A 16,720-nucleotide genomic window follows, 5' to 3' on the forward strand; every position below is an offset into this window, starting at 1 on the left:
AGCATCCAACTTCGGCTCAGGTCGTGATCTCGCGTGTGTGGGTTTGAGGCCCGTGTCAGTCTCTGTGCTGACAGCTTAGAGCCTGGAGCCTGCTTCGGATTCTGTGTCTCCCTCTCTCTCTTCCCCTCCCCAACTTGTGCTCTGTCTCCCCTCTCTGTCTCTCTCTCTCTGCCAAAAATAAACAAACATTAAAATTTTTTATAAAGTATTTTAATTTGTCTAGATTGTCATAGCCTCTTAGAAACCAATCATATCAGTGTCCTGTTTCCTGCTTCTGAATTTTCTTCTTCATCCCTTGAGCAATCAAACTGTCATTTCCCAACAGTTAGCTTTTGTAGAGGCCATTTGTCTAATCCAGACAGCATTCAGTTACCCTTGGACTTAGGTCACTTCTAGTGGTCATTTCTAGCCTCAGATCTTTGGCCAGCTAAGCAACTATCACGAATGTGAGTTTCACCTGTTTTACCTAGAACACAAGGAGGCTTTCGGACCTGAAATGTGCGATAAATAAATAAGTACCTTTGCCATTTTTATAGCATCAAGATGCACTATTCATCAGTATGTCGTGCAGAATGTTGACGGGCCTTTAGAACGTTAATACCTGGAAGTTGTAAAATTTTTATGACATTTAAAGAAATTGTGAAGGTTATTAGTTTCTGATTATAATAAGGATATTTTAGTGAGGGGTGCCTGCCTGGCTCAGTCAGAAGACGGTGCGGTGCAACTCTTGATCTCAGTGTTGTGAGTTCAAGCCCCACATTGGGTGTAGAGATTAATTATTAAAAATAAATAAATAAACTTAAATAAAAATAAGGATATTTTAGTGAAAGACTTAGGTAGATGCTTAAATCAGTATACTTCAGCGATTTCACGTTGAAACATCCTAGGTGAAGAGACTTAGTTCTGGAATTTTTCTGATAGACATTGACATGTCTTTTCCTCAACAAAACCAATGAAGGATTCAAGCGGGATGACACTGGTGATGCTCGCCGCAGCCGGAGGGCAAGACGACCTGCTGAGGCTCCTCATCAGGAAAGGGGCTAAGGTGAATGGCAGACAGAAGAATGGGACCACCGCCCTCATTCACGCAGCCGAGAAGGTTGGGAACTCAAGAGCCCTCAGTTTCTTAGTCTGTAGGAATTCCTACCTGTGGACTAGGACGGTCTGTTTCTGTCCTGTCCTGAAATGTAACTCTCATATAGTCACAAAGCTTTAGAGTCTCATATTTCAGTTCATCTCAGACTTGTCGTGAATAGATTTTTGTTAATTAGTAGCTGTACTTTGTAATTGAATTTTCAAAATGTGATTTATGTAGTGGGAAGTGATTTATATTGAAAAAGGACCCTGGGGGCTCCTGGCTGGCTCAGTTGGTAGAGCATGCGAGTCTTGATCTCGGGGTCATGAGTTCAAGCCCCATGTTGGGCACAGAGTTTACTATAAAAAAAGAAAAAGTAAAAGGACCTCTGGTTAAGGTACTAATACTGGTTTCAATCTTAGATCTTTTAAAAATCTTTTCCGGTTGAAGGGCACCTGGGTGGCTGAGTCAGTTAAGTGTCCCACGTCAGGCTCTGTGCTGACAGCTCGGAGCCTGGAGCCCGCTTCAGATTCTGTGTCTCCCTCTCTCTCTGCCCCTCCCCCACTCACGGTGTCTGTCTGTCTCAGAGATAAATAAACATTTAAAAAAATTAAAAATCTTTTCCAGTTGAAATTAAATGTTCCTTTTGGTTCAGAATTTAATTAAAATATTGCCACATATTATCTTTTTAAAAGATTAATACACAGAGATTCATAGGTTGAAACCAGTGGTTCCGCTTGAGATTGAAGTTGCTGGCAAAGGGCGTGTGGCTGTGTGGAGCCTGAGCAGGAGGGCACAGTGAAGAACCGTGTTCACCAACCTGCTTGGGATAGAATCTGAGTATTTTTCCTGATGGCTAAAAATTTCAAATCATCAAAAAATATCTTCTAAAGAATTTTGGGAATTCAATTTGTGTTGTTTTTTTTTTTTAATAGAATTTCCTAACTACAGTGGCTATTCTTTTGGAAGCAGGAGCTTTTGTAAATGTCCAGCAGAGTAACGGTGAGACTGCTCTAATGAAGGTAAATACTTCACACGGGTCACCTACTCTCTCGCTCTTCACAGATGCCTCTGCCAGGCAGTCTGCTGGGGGCCAAGAATAGGATGGGGAACAGGACACAGATGTATAAGAGAAACCGTTTAGCAAAGAAGCAGTTAAAAGCTGGTGTGAACAATAATGTAATAGGAATAAGCACAGAGAGCTCTGGAATTACATGGAAGTTGGTACCAGGCCTAGCAGTGTGGATTCAAGGCCGGACAGGGCAGGGCTCAGTCAGTAGAGCATAGGACTCTTGATCTCAGGGGTCATCAGTTTGACCCCCACGTTGGGTTTAGATTACTTTAAAAAAAGGAGGTAAGGAGCACCTGAGTGGCTCAGTCGGTTAAGCGTCTGACTTCAGGTCAGGTCATGAACTCATGTTTTGTGAGTTTGAGCCCCGTGTCGGGCTCTGTGCTGACAGCTCGGAGCCCGGAGCCTGCCTCAGATTCTGTGTCTCCCTCTCTCCCTGTTCCTCCCAGCTCCTGTTCTGTCCCTCTCCCTCTCCCTCTCCCTCTCTCTCAAAAATAAAGATTAGGGGTACCTGGGTGGCTCAGTCGGTTGAGCCTCCAACTTCGGCTCAGGTCATGATCTCACAGTTCATGAGTTCAAGCCCCGCATTGGGCTCTGTGCTGACAGCTCAGAGCCTGGAGCCTGCTTCGGATTCTGTGTCTCCCTCTTTCTGTCTCTCAAAGATGAATAAATGTTTAAAAAAAATTTTTTTAAATAAATACATGAATAAAGATTTTTAAAAAAAATTTTTTTTTCTTTTTAAAAGAGGTGAGACACGGTGGATGTGTGGGTGGCTGAGCTGCATCCCACAGAATGATACATAAGCTGACAGGGATGAGCTGTGTGAGCGGAAACTGGAGTAAGATGTGTACTGACACCTGGGAGTGGGAAAGAGTACGATGTGCTTCCATTATGGTTTTACGTGAGTGGAATCAGGTTTCTCCGTGTGTGTTTGCAGTTGTGGTTTGATGATTGTTTTGAATGGAAGGTTGCTGAAGCTTCCTGCATATCTCCCCCTTTAATTGCCCCTCTCTGTTTACAACAGTTTTGTATTTGCCTCTCCTGGGGCCCAGCCCAGTCTAGAATGTTCCTGTGGCAGTTCTGAGTTCCTGGCCTAAGATGCTGTTAGGACGTAACAGGTCCTGACATCACACCTCGTGTTAGTTCCCTGCACGGAGGGAGGCTCTGTCTTACTGCCCCCTTCCTAGATACAGGTTGATGCAAGCTCTTAATCCAAGTAGGTGTTTCTTGGCCGTACTGAGTTTCAGCTGCATTTCCTGAGTCGGTGAGAGCACAGGTACGGGCTCAAGTTACCACTGGGCCTGGGCCTCAGTGTGGTCTTGAATCTTTATACTCTCAAGGCCAGCATCACCTGTCCCCTCGGCCGAACTCCTTGTGCTGCTGTTTCACTTCTGGTTCGCGGAAATGCTTATTTTGTTCAGGAGCCCTACTTTTGAATTTTAATTTTCCTTTATGTGTTCCTGTTGCCATGTGTTTAGAGCAGAGGTGGCACCCCAAAGCATGAATTAAAACTTTGTCTTACCGCGAAATCACCGGATACATGCCGCACAGCAGATACTCGAGTAGTCAGGCGTGTGGAGGTGCGCACAGGGCAGTGAGCGCAGACACAGGAATTAGGATGACCTAATCCTGAGAGCGTTCAGGAGCCACTAAGCTGGAGAAACATAATCGGAAGAAAGGTGATTGTTTTTCATGTCCCCCTAGGTCAGTAGGGGGAAGGAATTGGATAAAAGACCAGGAGTTAGCAGACATATAGGGGACATTTTTTAAAGTAAGTGAAATAATAGTCTGTACCCAGGTAGCGACAGTGGAGATAGAAGTGGGTAGACCAGTGTTTTAAAGAGGTAGAATTCATGGGACTTGGTAATTGACGGCTATGCTTGTAATCCTGTTTGCTAATTTAGGGAACACAGACAGTACACAATGGGAGTGGGGTTGCATTTGAGCTGAAAATGCTCAGATGTTTCACATTGTGATCTTTTGCTCAGGAGAAGGGTGTGGGCTGTATATTCAGATTTGGGTTCATCTGTGTAGACAACATGATTGCGGCCCTAGGCTGAGAGTTGGGTCACCACTGAGATTTGGAAGGGAAAGAACGGTCAGAGAAGGCAGCCACATAGGAAAGACCAGAGGAAGAGGAAGATCAGGAGGGAGAGGTATCCTGAGTGAGCCGGCCCGGAGCATCTGTGGGTCAGAGATGCCAAAGAACAATGGGCTGAGAAATTGGGAGAAAGGGAGAAATTGCCCTTGGGGGTTAGCACTGCAGAGGGTGTTGGCGCCCTCATCTGGGCAGAGTTTGTATTGGGTTTGAGGGATGTGGGATTGCAGGGGCTGGGAAGGTGGATGCTGGATGTAGCTGGCACTGAGGAGTTGGTCTGAAAAGGAGGAAGGCAGTGCCCAGAGGGGAAGAGGTCGAGGGATGGTTTCTTGTTTCTTCCCAGAGAGGAACTTAAGCATACGTAATAAACTGTTGTCTAAATTAGACTGCCTATAAATGTATTTAATTTTGTTTTTTATTTTTTTGGTTTGCTTTGGTTTTTGTTTGTGTTGGGTTTTGGGGGGCACCTATTGTTTAAGCTTTACTTAGATTTAGTATATTAAATTGGTTTTATTGAATTTGAGAATTAGAAGAAATGAACCTGGGGAAAGATTTTCAGAAATGTTTAAAACAAAATAAAAAACCTTTCATCTCAGAAATAATGTATAAACTTGATCATTACCAGAATGTGAGGGTGTGGAGAAACCACATTCTCACCCCCTAATGTTGGGCATATAACTGGTCCCAGCAGGGGCCTCTCACCCTTCCTGCTACTGACATTGTGGGCCAGATCACTTGTAGGATGTGTCACAGCATCCCTGACCTCTGCACCCACCCTCAGGTGTAACAACCAGAAATGTCTCCATACATTGCCTGAATTCCCCTGGGGGCAAAACCACCCCAGTGAGAACCACAGGGTTACATGCTTTTGAAGGGCGTTTGTCAGATCTGTCACTAGATGCATGCCCTTGGACCTAGCGATTACACGGCTTAGACACCTGCTCTGTAGAAATGCTGTCCCGCATGCTCAGTAGCATACGAGATGGCATTGTTCTTGTGGGAAAGCTTACCGGCTTGGCCCTGTTCCATGTACAGTATATATTATATAGATTTTAATATTGAAACATATTGTCAAATTGGTGTCCGTACAACAGCCAGTGCTCATCCCAACAGGTGCCCTCCTCAGTGCCCATCAGCCCCGTTCCCCTCCCCCATCTGCATCAACCCTCAGTTTATTCTCAGTTTTTAAGAGTCTCTTATGGTTTGCCTCCTTCCCTCTCTGTAACTTTTTTTTTTACCCTTCCCCTTCCACATAAGAGTGAAAACATACGGTATCTTTCTCTGTATGACTTACTTCACTTAGCATAACACTCTCCAGTTCCATCCACGTTGCTACAAAAGGCCGTATTTCATTCTTTCTCATTGCCAAGTAGGATTCCATTGTATATCTGTGTACAATATATTATTTTAATTTCAGCCTCAGTGTCGTGAGGCAGAAGTACCGTTATCCCCTCTTGACAAGTGGAAACAGTGAGACTCAGAATTAAGGGATTTACTTGAAGTCACAAAGCCGGTAAGTAAACAGAGACAGGAGAGAGCCTGGATGTAGGTCTTTTTACTCTAGAAATGGTCTTTGAACTGCATCCAGCTCCATCTTAGATTTGCTGGATTCAGATTTGTATCTGCGCTTAATTAGTCTCCTTTAAAGCAGCTTCTAGGAAAATCTTGAAATTACTTTGTGATGCTAAGAGAGCTCCCTTAGAGATTCCCAAGAGGATCTCACTTGTCTGGGTGCTAAGGTATCGGCTGCCAGGGCACAGGACTTGGTCTGAAGAGTGGAGCACGCCAGAGCTTAGAAAGGCCTGGTGTTTGTTCTGTCTTGGGACAGAAGTACCTTTCTCAGACTTGCCCGTTTCCCCAGGAGTCAGGGAGGAGATTGAATGTAGCACAGATTTCGGTACTGTTCGCGGAGTAAAAGGAGCATATGCCACCTGTCGACGTCACAGGGTGTAACCGTGGGTGAGACCTGATAACCGTGTTCTCCCCGCCCCCCTCTGGCCTTCTGTCTTCTTCTTGAAGAACACCTGGGCTCACGTGTGGAGAAGGGGACAAACACTGACGGGTAGTTCTCTTATTTTGCAGTTAAGTGATTACGACTCCTTTTCTCCTGTCATAGGCCTGTAAAAGAGGAAATTCTGATATCGTACGACTTGTAATTGAATGTGGAGCTGACTGCAATATTTTGTCAAAGCACCAAAATAGCGCCCTGCATTTTGCGAAGCAGTGTAACAACGTGTTGGTGTACGACTTGCTGAAGAGTCACTTAGAGACGTAAGTGTGCGTGAATGTGCCGTGGCTCAGTCACAGAGTCGTCTTGGACACGTCGTCATTAGAGGTGTGGAACGGGAAAAGATTGTCGAGTGGAAGTCCTGCCAGGTTTCTGTTCTCAAAAGCTCATACGTTTAGTAAGTGCCATATGAGTTGTTTTTCCGCAAGTCCTTGAGGTCCTCAGACTTTTAAACTTAACGCAGTCTTACCTAGGAGTAACTCCTTAAAACCTTGATTGTGCTTGTAATTTGGCTTACGGACCTTTTCTCAAAACTACCTAAGCTGTAGTGGTTGCTTTTTTAATAGACATAATTTTTAGAGCAGTTTTAAGTCACGGTGAAGTTGAGCCGAAAGCCCAGAGGTTCCTAAATACCCTCTGTTTCCACACATGCACAACTTCCCCGCCAACTTCTGTCGCCAGAGTGGCGAATCCACTGAACCCAGTGAACCTGCGTGGACTGTTCCCGTCCAAACTGCCTGGTTTACCTGAGGGTTCACCTTGGTGTTGTGCAGCTTGGGGTTTTAACACATTGTAATGACATGTACCCACCATTGGTGCCATTCAGAGTGCCACTGCCCTGAACCTCCTCTGTCCTGCTTATCCCTTCCTACCCCCTGACCCCTGGCAACCGCTCGTCTTTTTACTTTCTCTCTAGTTTTGCTTTTTCCAGAATGTCACGCAGTTGTAATCCTGGTGCTTGCCTTCTTCAGATGGCTTCTTTCTCATAGTAGTAGGCATCGAAGATCCTTCCACGCCTTTTTTTTAATGCTCGCTCGTTTGTTTGAACTCCGGGGTAGTTGACCTACAGGGTCACACTGGCTTCGGGTGGACGGTGTAGTGACCCGGCAAACCCGGGCCTCCTCCGTGACGAGTGTACGCTTTTTCCCGGTCACCTGTTTCAGCCTTCCCCCTACCGGCCTCCCCTCTGGCCACCACACCTCGTTCTCTGTAGTTAAGAATGTGTTCTTTGGTTTGTGTCTTCATTTCTCCTTGCTTTTGTTTCTTCAGTTCCACACGAGTGAAATCGTATGGTATTTGTCTTTGTCTCTGACTGACTTCACTTAGCGTAATGCTCTCTAGCTCCACCCATGTGGCTGCAAGGGACAAGACCTCGTTCTTTTTTAGGACTGAATAACGTTACATTGCATATGTATTCCACATCTTTATTCTTCAGTCGATGGACCAAGAGTTGGGCCGCTTCCAAAATCTGACTGTTGTAAATAATGCTGTAAAAACATAGCCGCCTCCGTCCTCCGTGTCTGACGGCTCGATAGCACATTTCTTGTTTTACTGAATAGTGTCGCATTGTCTGGATATACCCCAGTTTATCCTTTCAAGATCATTCTTTTTCAAGCGAATTATCAGTATTGTTTTTCTTTGTGAGAGAGAGGACAAGTGGGGAAGAGAGAGAGAATCTTAAGCAGGCTCCATGCTCAGCACGGAGCCCAACCCTGGGCTTGATTCCACAAGCCTGGTATCGTGACCCGAGCCAGAATCGAGAGTTAGATGCTCATCCAGCTGAGCCACCTAGACACCTCTTTTTAAGTGAATTCTAAATCATTTTATTCTAATCAAAAGTTCATGCAAGTCATTCGGTAGCTTTTTCACTTAACGATTATTTTGGCAACACGTAACAGAAACTTCACAAACAGTAGGTAACACGAGTAAGGTGTTTATTGTTCCTGTAACAGGAAGTCCGGGGGTAGGCAGCCTTCGGCGGGAATGGCCACTCTTCCCCTCTCTTCCTCCTCCACCGCCAGCCACGCTCAGGGTGTGCCTCGGATCTTCGTGCCTGCACGATAGTTACTCCAATTCCAGTATCAATATCCTAAGCAGCAAGTAGGTAAATTTCAGACGAGAGACAAAAAACAGAACGAAAGGGCGTGTGCGTGGTGAGTCTGCCGACATCGGCGGCCTCTGCCGGAAGCCTTCCCCAGCCGGTAACTTTTGTGTGTCTGTGATCCAGCACACCGGACTTCTCCTCCTAAAACCAGAATGTCCTGGGCAAGCCAAATGAGTCGTTTAAAAATATTTTCTGAATTAGCACTTCTCAGTTCATTCGACTGCTTTCTAAACTAAGTACTATAACAAGGTGTGTGTGTGTGTGTGGCAGTTTTTGAATTTATTAATAGAATTCTCATTTTCATGGACAAATAAGTCCTGAGTGCTGTCCGTGTACCAGGAACTATTCAGAAGACTGGGAAGATGGAGACAGCAGTGAGAGAGAAAGATTTGCTCTCTTACGGCCTGAGTTTCCATGTGACAGCACAGACAGTAAGACACATACATAGTGTGTCAGGTGCCGAGTGCTAAAGAAAAGTGCAGGGAGGGAACGATGAGTAGGAAGTTAACGTTTTTTTTTTAAGTTGATTTGGGAAGGCCTCGCCGGTATTGAACAGTTTGATGATAAAGTGACTCATGGTTATTTTCTCCGTCAATATTAACAAGTCTATTCTTTTTTGTTAGACTTTCAAGAGTAGCAGAAGAAACAATAAGGGACTACTTTGAGGCACGTCTTGCTCTGTTAGAACCAATCTTCCCAATAGCATGTCACCGTCTCTGTGAGGGGCCAGATTTTTCAACGGATTTCAATTATAAACCCCCACAGAACATACCAGAAGGTAAGCCTATGTTTTCTCTCCGTTTGAAAAGGGACACTTTAACTAATTTTTAAACAGTGTAGACCTCTTTCTGTGAACATAACTTGAACAGAGTCCCAATGTGTGTAATAATTCTGCAAAATGGTTAACAGCAGGGCTACTCTGGCAGAGAGAAACCCAGTTGGTACCTCCCATCCTAGGTGACCTGGAGGGACCCACAGAGCACTGTGTTAGCACTTGTTTAAAAAGTACGGAAGTTGGGGCAGCTCTTTCTGCCCACAGGTCCTGTCCCCGTACTTGAATAAAACCATTTCTCTCTCTCTCACACACACACACACACACACACACACACACACACACACACAGTATGGAAGTTGGGTCTTAATAATTGTACTTGTTTGGTTTTTTCTTTTTTTAATGTTTATTTATTTTGAGAGAGAGTGCGTGCGTGCACAAGCAGGGGAGGGGCAGAGAGAGAGGGCGAGAGAATCCCAAGCAGGCCCCCCGCTGGCAGTGCAGAGCCCAGTGTGGGGCTTGAACCCATGAACTATGAGATCATAACCTGAGCCGAAATCAAGTCAGCACTTAACCAACTGAACCACCCACGCACCCCTAGTTATACGTTTGGTTTTTTTTGAGTTTTATTAAAATTTAGTTAGCTTCAGGATTCTAAGCCCAGAGTGAATGTTTCTCCTGAATAAGCCAGTGTCTTGGCTCATCGTAAAGTTGAGTACCGAGGGATGGAAACTTCAGTGCTGCTTCCTAGGCTCTGCTTAACAGCTGCTTTGCAGGCAAGACCATGACCATGGCATGGCCTTCTCTGGGACACTGGGACACCACATATTTAGATGGAGATAACACTGTCTCTGCCTGAAAGTAGGAAGCTGGGCTTTTCCTTTTCTGTTAAAAAAATAAAAACATCCATTTAAAAAATATGTACTCAGGGGCACCTGCGTGGCTCAATCAGTTAAGCGTCCAACTCTGGTTTTGGCTTAGGTCATATCTTGTGGTTTCATGACTTAGAGCATTACGCCGGGCTCTGTGCTGACAGCACGGAGCCTGCTTAGGATTCTTTCTCACTCTCTCTCTGCCCCTCCCCCACTCATGCTAGGTCTCTCTCTCTAAGATGAATAACTTAAAATTTTTTTAAATTAATAAAATAAATCGTATGGATTCCTTAATGGAAATTTAATTAAAATATAGCCAGGAAAATTTCATACCATGAAAAGACATCTATTCATAACACCTGTGTTTAGTGACCTGGACACTGAAGAATCATTCGTGGTTTCCACTGTCCAGACGGTTAGTTCGCATTGCTGGGTGGCGAGCACCAGGTCGGGGGTTGGGGTGCAGGGATGGGTGAGTTGAGCCCGGCGTCTCCCAGCATGCGTAACTCATGGGCTCCAGAGCACCAGGACTGCCTTAGGGTTACTGAGGGCTCTTTTCTGCACATGCACAACATGTGCAGCCAACAGAAATTTTCTGTTTCCAAAATCTCAAAGATGCCTTGATCTCAAAGATCTCAGACGGAAGATCCTGATAGGTTTTCCTGCCCCTCGCTAGCTCGTGAGAGATGCAGACTCTCAGGCCCCGCCCAGACCTGACCCTCAGTCAACACCCTGGTGAAGTCTCCATTTAGGAGCACACTCAGCCCTGAGAAACACTGACCTTGGGCTCTTGAGGAGACTGTAATTGTTCAGCACCTAGTTTGGCTGGAGAAAATGTTTATATCGATACCACAAAACAACTGCTGGCAAACTGATTAGAGTCCCCTGTGTCATTTTCTTCTGTGAAATTCAAGTATCTGTCAGAGGAGAGCAAATAAACACACCCCCCTTAGATCTCCTTTTGGTCAGAATAAACAGCACCTGAAAGAAAGATTTTCGGATAGGATTTTCACTATTGACCACGTGTCCCCATTCGGGCCATTTTGAAGAGTTACACCACCCTCCTTTTCGGTGCAGACAGTAATAAATACTCAACTCTTTGATAGTGGGGCTGACGGGAAAAAGACTGTAGGCCTTCTCTTCTTTTGAACCTCAGCACTCAGGTGCGTGGGGGGTTGCATTTTAAAGCTAGAGAGCAAAACCAGGATGTCAGACCTTAAACACCTTGAAAGGAAAGGTAAGAGGGCCAGGGGCTCTGTGTGTTCTTCTTTCCCTGGGATCAGGACAGATGGTTCCTTTGGGTCTCTATTATGAAGTTTATAATTGTTCTGGACCATTGTTTTTTTGTCCTGAAAGTGGCTTACCAGAAGCGTCATGGAGTTCATACGCCTATTTTCTGTTATACTGGAAAGTATGGCTTAATGTTCAAAGAAATGAGTCATGCGGTACAGTTCGGATATTCAGTGAAAGCTTCAAACCTCATGTTCCTCCCCCTGCCTAGAATAAGTTTGGGTATTAACCGAAAAATTTGGAAAGGGCCAAATACCATGTGGAAGAAAATGGACAATCATTCAAACCCACACCCAGAAACAGCCACCACAGAAGTTTGCTTCCATGGACATTTGCATTCCATGGACATGAATATGTATTCAGCTGCAAATTATAAATACCGCTACTTTTTTAGACCAAAAACTGTTATGTAGAAAAGCATATTTTTAAAATTTTGATTCATGAGTTCTCAGTAGGGATTAGACAGAAAATAAAAGGGATCTGTGGTTTGAAAAGCGCTGGGAGGGACACCTGGGTGGCTCAGTTAAGCATCTGACTCTTGCTTTCGGTTCAGGTCATGAGCTCATGGTTCATGAGTTTGAGCCCCAGGTTGGGCACAGAGCCTTTGGAATTCTCTCTCCCCCTCTGTCTCTGCTCCTCCCCTGCTCACTCTGTCTCTCTCTCAAAATAAATAAACTTTTAAAAAATTTTTTCTAATGCCAAGTTTTGAAATCGGAGGGCTGATGATTTGGTGTGAATGGGCACTGGGTGGGGTGCTGCTCCACCCAGGTGCATTCCGGGGACCGCTTCCAACTTGTACGGGGTGCGTCTCCCTCTGAGCTGAAAGGTGGCCATGTTAGGAGTGGTATTAAAATCTGTGTTTACATCTCCCTTATTCAGGCTCTGGCATCCTGCTGTTTATTTTCCATGCAAACTTTTTGGGTAAAGAAGTAATTGCTCGGCTCTGTGGACCGTGTAGTGTGCAAGCTGTAGTGTTAAATGATAAATTTCAACTTCCGGTTTTTCTGGTAAGATTTTCTGTAGTTCGTTACTGAAAAGCACATTCTTCTGATCCAGAAGCACAGATGACGTTTAAATTGCTGTTTTGATAAAGTACGTTAATTTTAATTTAGTAAACCACTTGGAAATGAGGCAATAACCCATAATCATAAAGTAAAATTGTCCCACATTTTGTCAATAAAGTGTGGATTTCTAAATGTTTGATATATATGCCTTAAGTTACATTTACCACGTCTTAGAAATTCTTAAGGTAGAAGAAACATACTGATTTTAAAATACTCTGCCTTTTCCCACCGTTATAATTACAAACATTCGCTTAAAGAAAAATTTGGAAATCTTGAAAGTATTCTGTTCTTCAAATACCCAGAAACACAACCACTAGTATAACATGGGTGTACTTAGGCTGAGGTTTAGGCAACCGTCATACTGTAATTTTGCTTTATAATAACAAATCTATTAGTGGCTATATACATTTTTTAACATAAAAAAATGGTCTTGAAGAATCTTTGTGTAGGTTTCCTTTTCCACAGGTAGAATTCTTTCCTTAGGCTGAAGTCAGCAAAATTAACTGGTTATGAAGATTTTTAACACTCAGGCTCTATATGGCTGGATACATGCTAATCCTAAAGATTTATCTGAGTATTGTTTTTTTGCAGATAAATCTTAAGCTTTTTTGTCATTTGTATCTTTTTAATAAATCAAGGGGAAAGTAGTCACAGGAAATTGCTTTATATAAATTAAAATACAAAACTGGTATTCTCGTCTGGAAGGTTTTTGTTCTCTTAAGCTACAGTGATACTCTTAGATGTAGAAGTTTGAGGAAACACTGACTGTGGTCTTTCTCTCTAGGATAGCCATTTTGTTTACTCGTTCAGCCCTGCTACAGGCCTCAATAAACTCTTCATAAGGTTGACGGAAGCGCCTTCTGCCAAGGTGACAATCCTTTCCTCACATTTAGTGCAACTACTCACATTGCTATTCCAGCAGCAAGCCCAATGTGGGGCTCGGTCCCACGAACCGTGAGATCACGACCTGAGACGAAGTAGGTGCCCAACCAACAAAGCTACCCAGGTGTCCCTAAGCATCCAATGGTCGTGAGTTCACAAGCCCCACGTTGGGCTCCACGCTGGTTGTGAAGCCTACTTAAAGGGAAAAAAAAAAAAGAACATACAATGTGTTAGACATAATTGTGTGTCATAAATTGTGTGGAAAGATGAGAAGAATGCATCTCTCCAGTACGGAGCAGCCTGAGTTGTATTCTAGGCTGTTATTTAATGGCCATATGTATGTCTCATAGGCTGCTCACTAAACATTTCTTTGTAAAATGAAGATGAACCAAAAAAGTCTATGTAATAAATGGTAGTTGTTTACTATAACTTTAAGCACTTGGGTTTATTACAAGTGATAACCTAACACTTGAATTGATAATCAATTTGAGAACATTGCCAAATAAGAACTCTCAGCCGTGCGCGCATGCGCGCGCGCGCGCGTGTGTTTTCCCTCCTCTAAGAAAGGGGGACTCGGCAGAGGTGTTGGTGCTGCTACGTATGCCTCTGTTCTTTCGACAGGTGAAGTTGCTGATAGGCGCATACAGAGTGCAGCTGCAGTGACGGAACAGAGTCGGGACGGAGTCCTTTCCAGACCGGTTTTAGGACCCTGGCACAGCTAACACCTCCAGATTTGAAGTTTCATCTGTAAACCTCTTGCAGTTTTGGGCTGGGTATCTGTTACGGGCTGTGAGATGGGACGTGGCGGTTCTAATATATTCTGAAATAGAGATGTATTTGTGCCAGTGTTCTCAAATCTTGATGTTGTCTCCAGACTGCATACTTCGGTTTTTCCACAATGTGGAATGGTATATAGAATTATTTAAGAAAATTAAAAGTCTCTTTTCTAACTTGAAATTTTCTACTAGCCCTGGTGAATTTCTGCATTAAAAACAAGTCTGTGTATGCCAAGCAGTAAATAAGGGGCGAATTTGCTGGCCTCGAAGGATGACTTCTCTGACTTGGTAGGCAGGTTCGAGGGAGGCGGTGTGATGTCTAATCTGCAGTTGCCACAGGTCCTGAATTGGAGGTGACAACTTTGTATTTGCAGTTACCCTTTATTCCGGGAAAAGATAAAAGATGATACAACTCATGAACTAACTTTTATCCTTGTTCTTAGAATCCATCAAGTAATTTTTAAAAAGCAGATCCTGTGCCCTCGTTACGAACGCTGGGAAGGCAGCCAAGGTTTGTCCGCCACACTGGGCCTCATGTGAAGAGCTGTCGTCTCTACAGATTCCCCACAGGTCTTAAATTCTTTTAAGAAATATTTGGCAAACTAGTAAGTCAAACCCCATCTGGACTACAGAGATGGATAAAATTATTTAGTTCCTGATTGGTTTTGTAATTGTTTGAATTACAATTTTAATGAAAATTTTTCAAAAGGTCACATATTTGACCACATTGTACAGATATTTGAGAGAGCCGTTTTTACTTTACAGTACTAAAACGGCCTTTTCCTACAGTTTTCTCAATAAAATACCACAATGTTGGTCTATTTTCTTTGTATCTCAAGTCTCAAGACTTCAAGGTGGATACTAATGTGTAATATTTTTAACTAAATGACAGCTGGGATTGGAATTTTTTCAGCTATATTGAATCATGCACTAGTACTGTATCTAGTACTTTCTAGAAAAATCACAAGACTGAGCAGCAGTGGATAGGTCAGGAACAGCAAGGGAGACAGTACCTTAATCTAATACACCCTAAGAGAAGTGGGTTTTTAAAGAAAATCTGTTCTCTCAAAATCATGCTGAAGATCTCCATCATCATCTTTATAAGCACACGTTATTACAAGGTGATGTACTGTTGATCCAAGAGGTAAGGCCAGGCTAGAAACCCAAGTAGAACGACGAGTAATTCCTTCAGTAGGAGTTTAGGCTCAGAAGGATGAAAGCTGTTAGAAGTCAGCAAGGAGAAAAAAAAAAAAAATCTTTAACAGATGAAACTTAATTATAGGGAAAGTGGCAAGTTATTTTGACAGAAGCGGGGTCAGGGAAGGAAGACAAAAGTTTGAGCTTACTTGGAGTAACCCCACCTTTGAGTTGTCCATCTCAGCTTTGTGCCAGATGTGCTAGTAAATTCTGTAAACAGTTGTGTCTACCAGGAATGGAAGGTACAGCCACACAACTTAGTACATTTTGCTCTAAATTACAGCTTTGTTGTTGTTCTTTTGAGAGAGAGGGAGGGGCCGAGAGATGGAGGGACACTCCCAAGCAGACACGGGGCTCAGACTCCCGAACGGTGAGATCATGACCTGAGCCGAGATCAAGAGCACATGCTTCACTGACTGAGTCCCCCCGGCGCCTCAGCCATAGCTTCTCTGGAGCCAAATGAAAAGCACACTTGTCCACTTTGGTTTCTTAAGGATGAAGGAGACTTGAATTGTCTTGAGACTCGCACTTGAGAGAGTGGTTTCTTGCTGGTTCTGTGATGAGGCAGCTAATAATTCCGTCAGATATTAATAATGCTGCTACTTTGATTATTCAAATAAAGTATGTACAAAGTGTGAGCCTTGGTTTCTCTGGAAAACAAAGCAATTCTCAAACGGCAGCTTAACCAAAAGGTTTACAGACCTGCTTAGGTACCGCAGGTCAAAACCAAAGCAATCTTCAAGTATATACAACACAGAATATATAACTAAACTTCATCATCTCGGCCGTGGGTGATATCACTAAGTACATCATCACTGAAAAGCACAGAGTCCACATTTTTACTTCAATTTTATCTTAGAAAAAATCACCCCTCAGCCTTTACTCTTTTCTGGTGCATATGGCAGTGAGGACATCCTAATTGGATGACTCCGTGAACTTTTCTATATCATTCGTATCTGGCCCACTCTAATAAGCATGGCTGTAGTGGAAAACACGTTATACGGGCTTTTCTCCGCAACGGTTAGTACCAAAGAGAAACCTCTAATACCTAATACTACGCAAATGTTGAACCACAGTTAGATAGTTTGCTTTCACTCCGAGAATAGGTCATTTTCGTACTTTTTCCAAGTCATTCCCAACTTAGTGAAATGTCAGGAGGTTGCAATTTGAAGCTCAGCTTTCCAAGTAAGTAAGAATGTTTTAGTGCTGGCAAGGCTTAGCACCAGGATGTTAACAGTGAAAGGACCTGATAAAGCATTTACTGTGCAAGCCTATGGTCTTTTTAAAGCAAGGAGGATAATTGATTAGCAAAGACCAAGGAAAAGGAGGATACATACGCCAGAATTGTCAAAAAGTGACTTGTGAAATAATTCTGAAAATGTTAACATTTCATGCAGTTCATGTTTCATAGCCTAAATACTATATAAACTCCTAAAACTGTTGTAAACTTTTTAAACTTTATTGGCTAAGTAAACGCGGAGAACCACTCACAGGATCCATACGGCTTTCCTCT

At 43.5% G+C, this 16,720-nt stretch overlaps 1 protein-coding gene across 7 annotated transcripts in view; it reads left to right on the plus strand.

The window, feature by feature from the left end:
- The window catches only part of MPHOSPH8 (M-phase phosphoprotein 8), a 52,108-nt gene extending 37,917 nt beyond the window's left edge, over nucleotides 1-14,191 (plus strand). For 2 of the 7 annotated variants that reach the window (XM_042939157.1, XM_042940446.1), the window contains exons 8-14: nucleotides 959-1,099; nucleotides 2,011-2,097; nucleotides 6,359-6,513; nucleotides 8,978-9,132; nucleotides 12,168-12,295; nucleotides 13,137-13,220; nucleotides 13,856-14,191. In XM_042939157.1, the coding sequence (XP_042795091.1) occupies nucleotides 959-1,099; nucleotides 2,011-2,097; nucleotides 6,359-6,513; nucleotides 8,978-9,132; nucleotides 12,168-12,295; nucleotides 13,137-13,220; nucleotides 13,856-13,897 (792 nt within the window). In that variant the 3' untranslated portion in view covers nucleotides 13,898-14,191. The other 5 variants (XM_042937544.1, XM_042940962.1, XM_042939927.1 and 2 more) reach the window with 4 other exon arrangements.
- The last annotated feature ends 2,529 nt before the right edge of the window (nucleotides 14,192-16,720 follow it).

This window comes from Panthera leo, chromosome A1, assembly GCF_018350215.1.
Source record: "Panthera leo isolate Ple1 chromosome A1, P.leo_Ple1_pat1.1, whole genome shotgun sequence".
NCBI lineage: Eukaryota > Metazoa > Chordata > Mammalia > Carnivora > Felidae > Panthera > Panthera leo.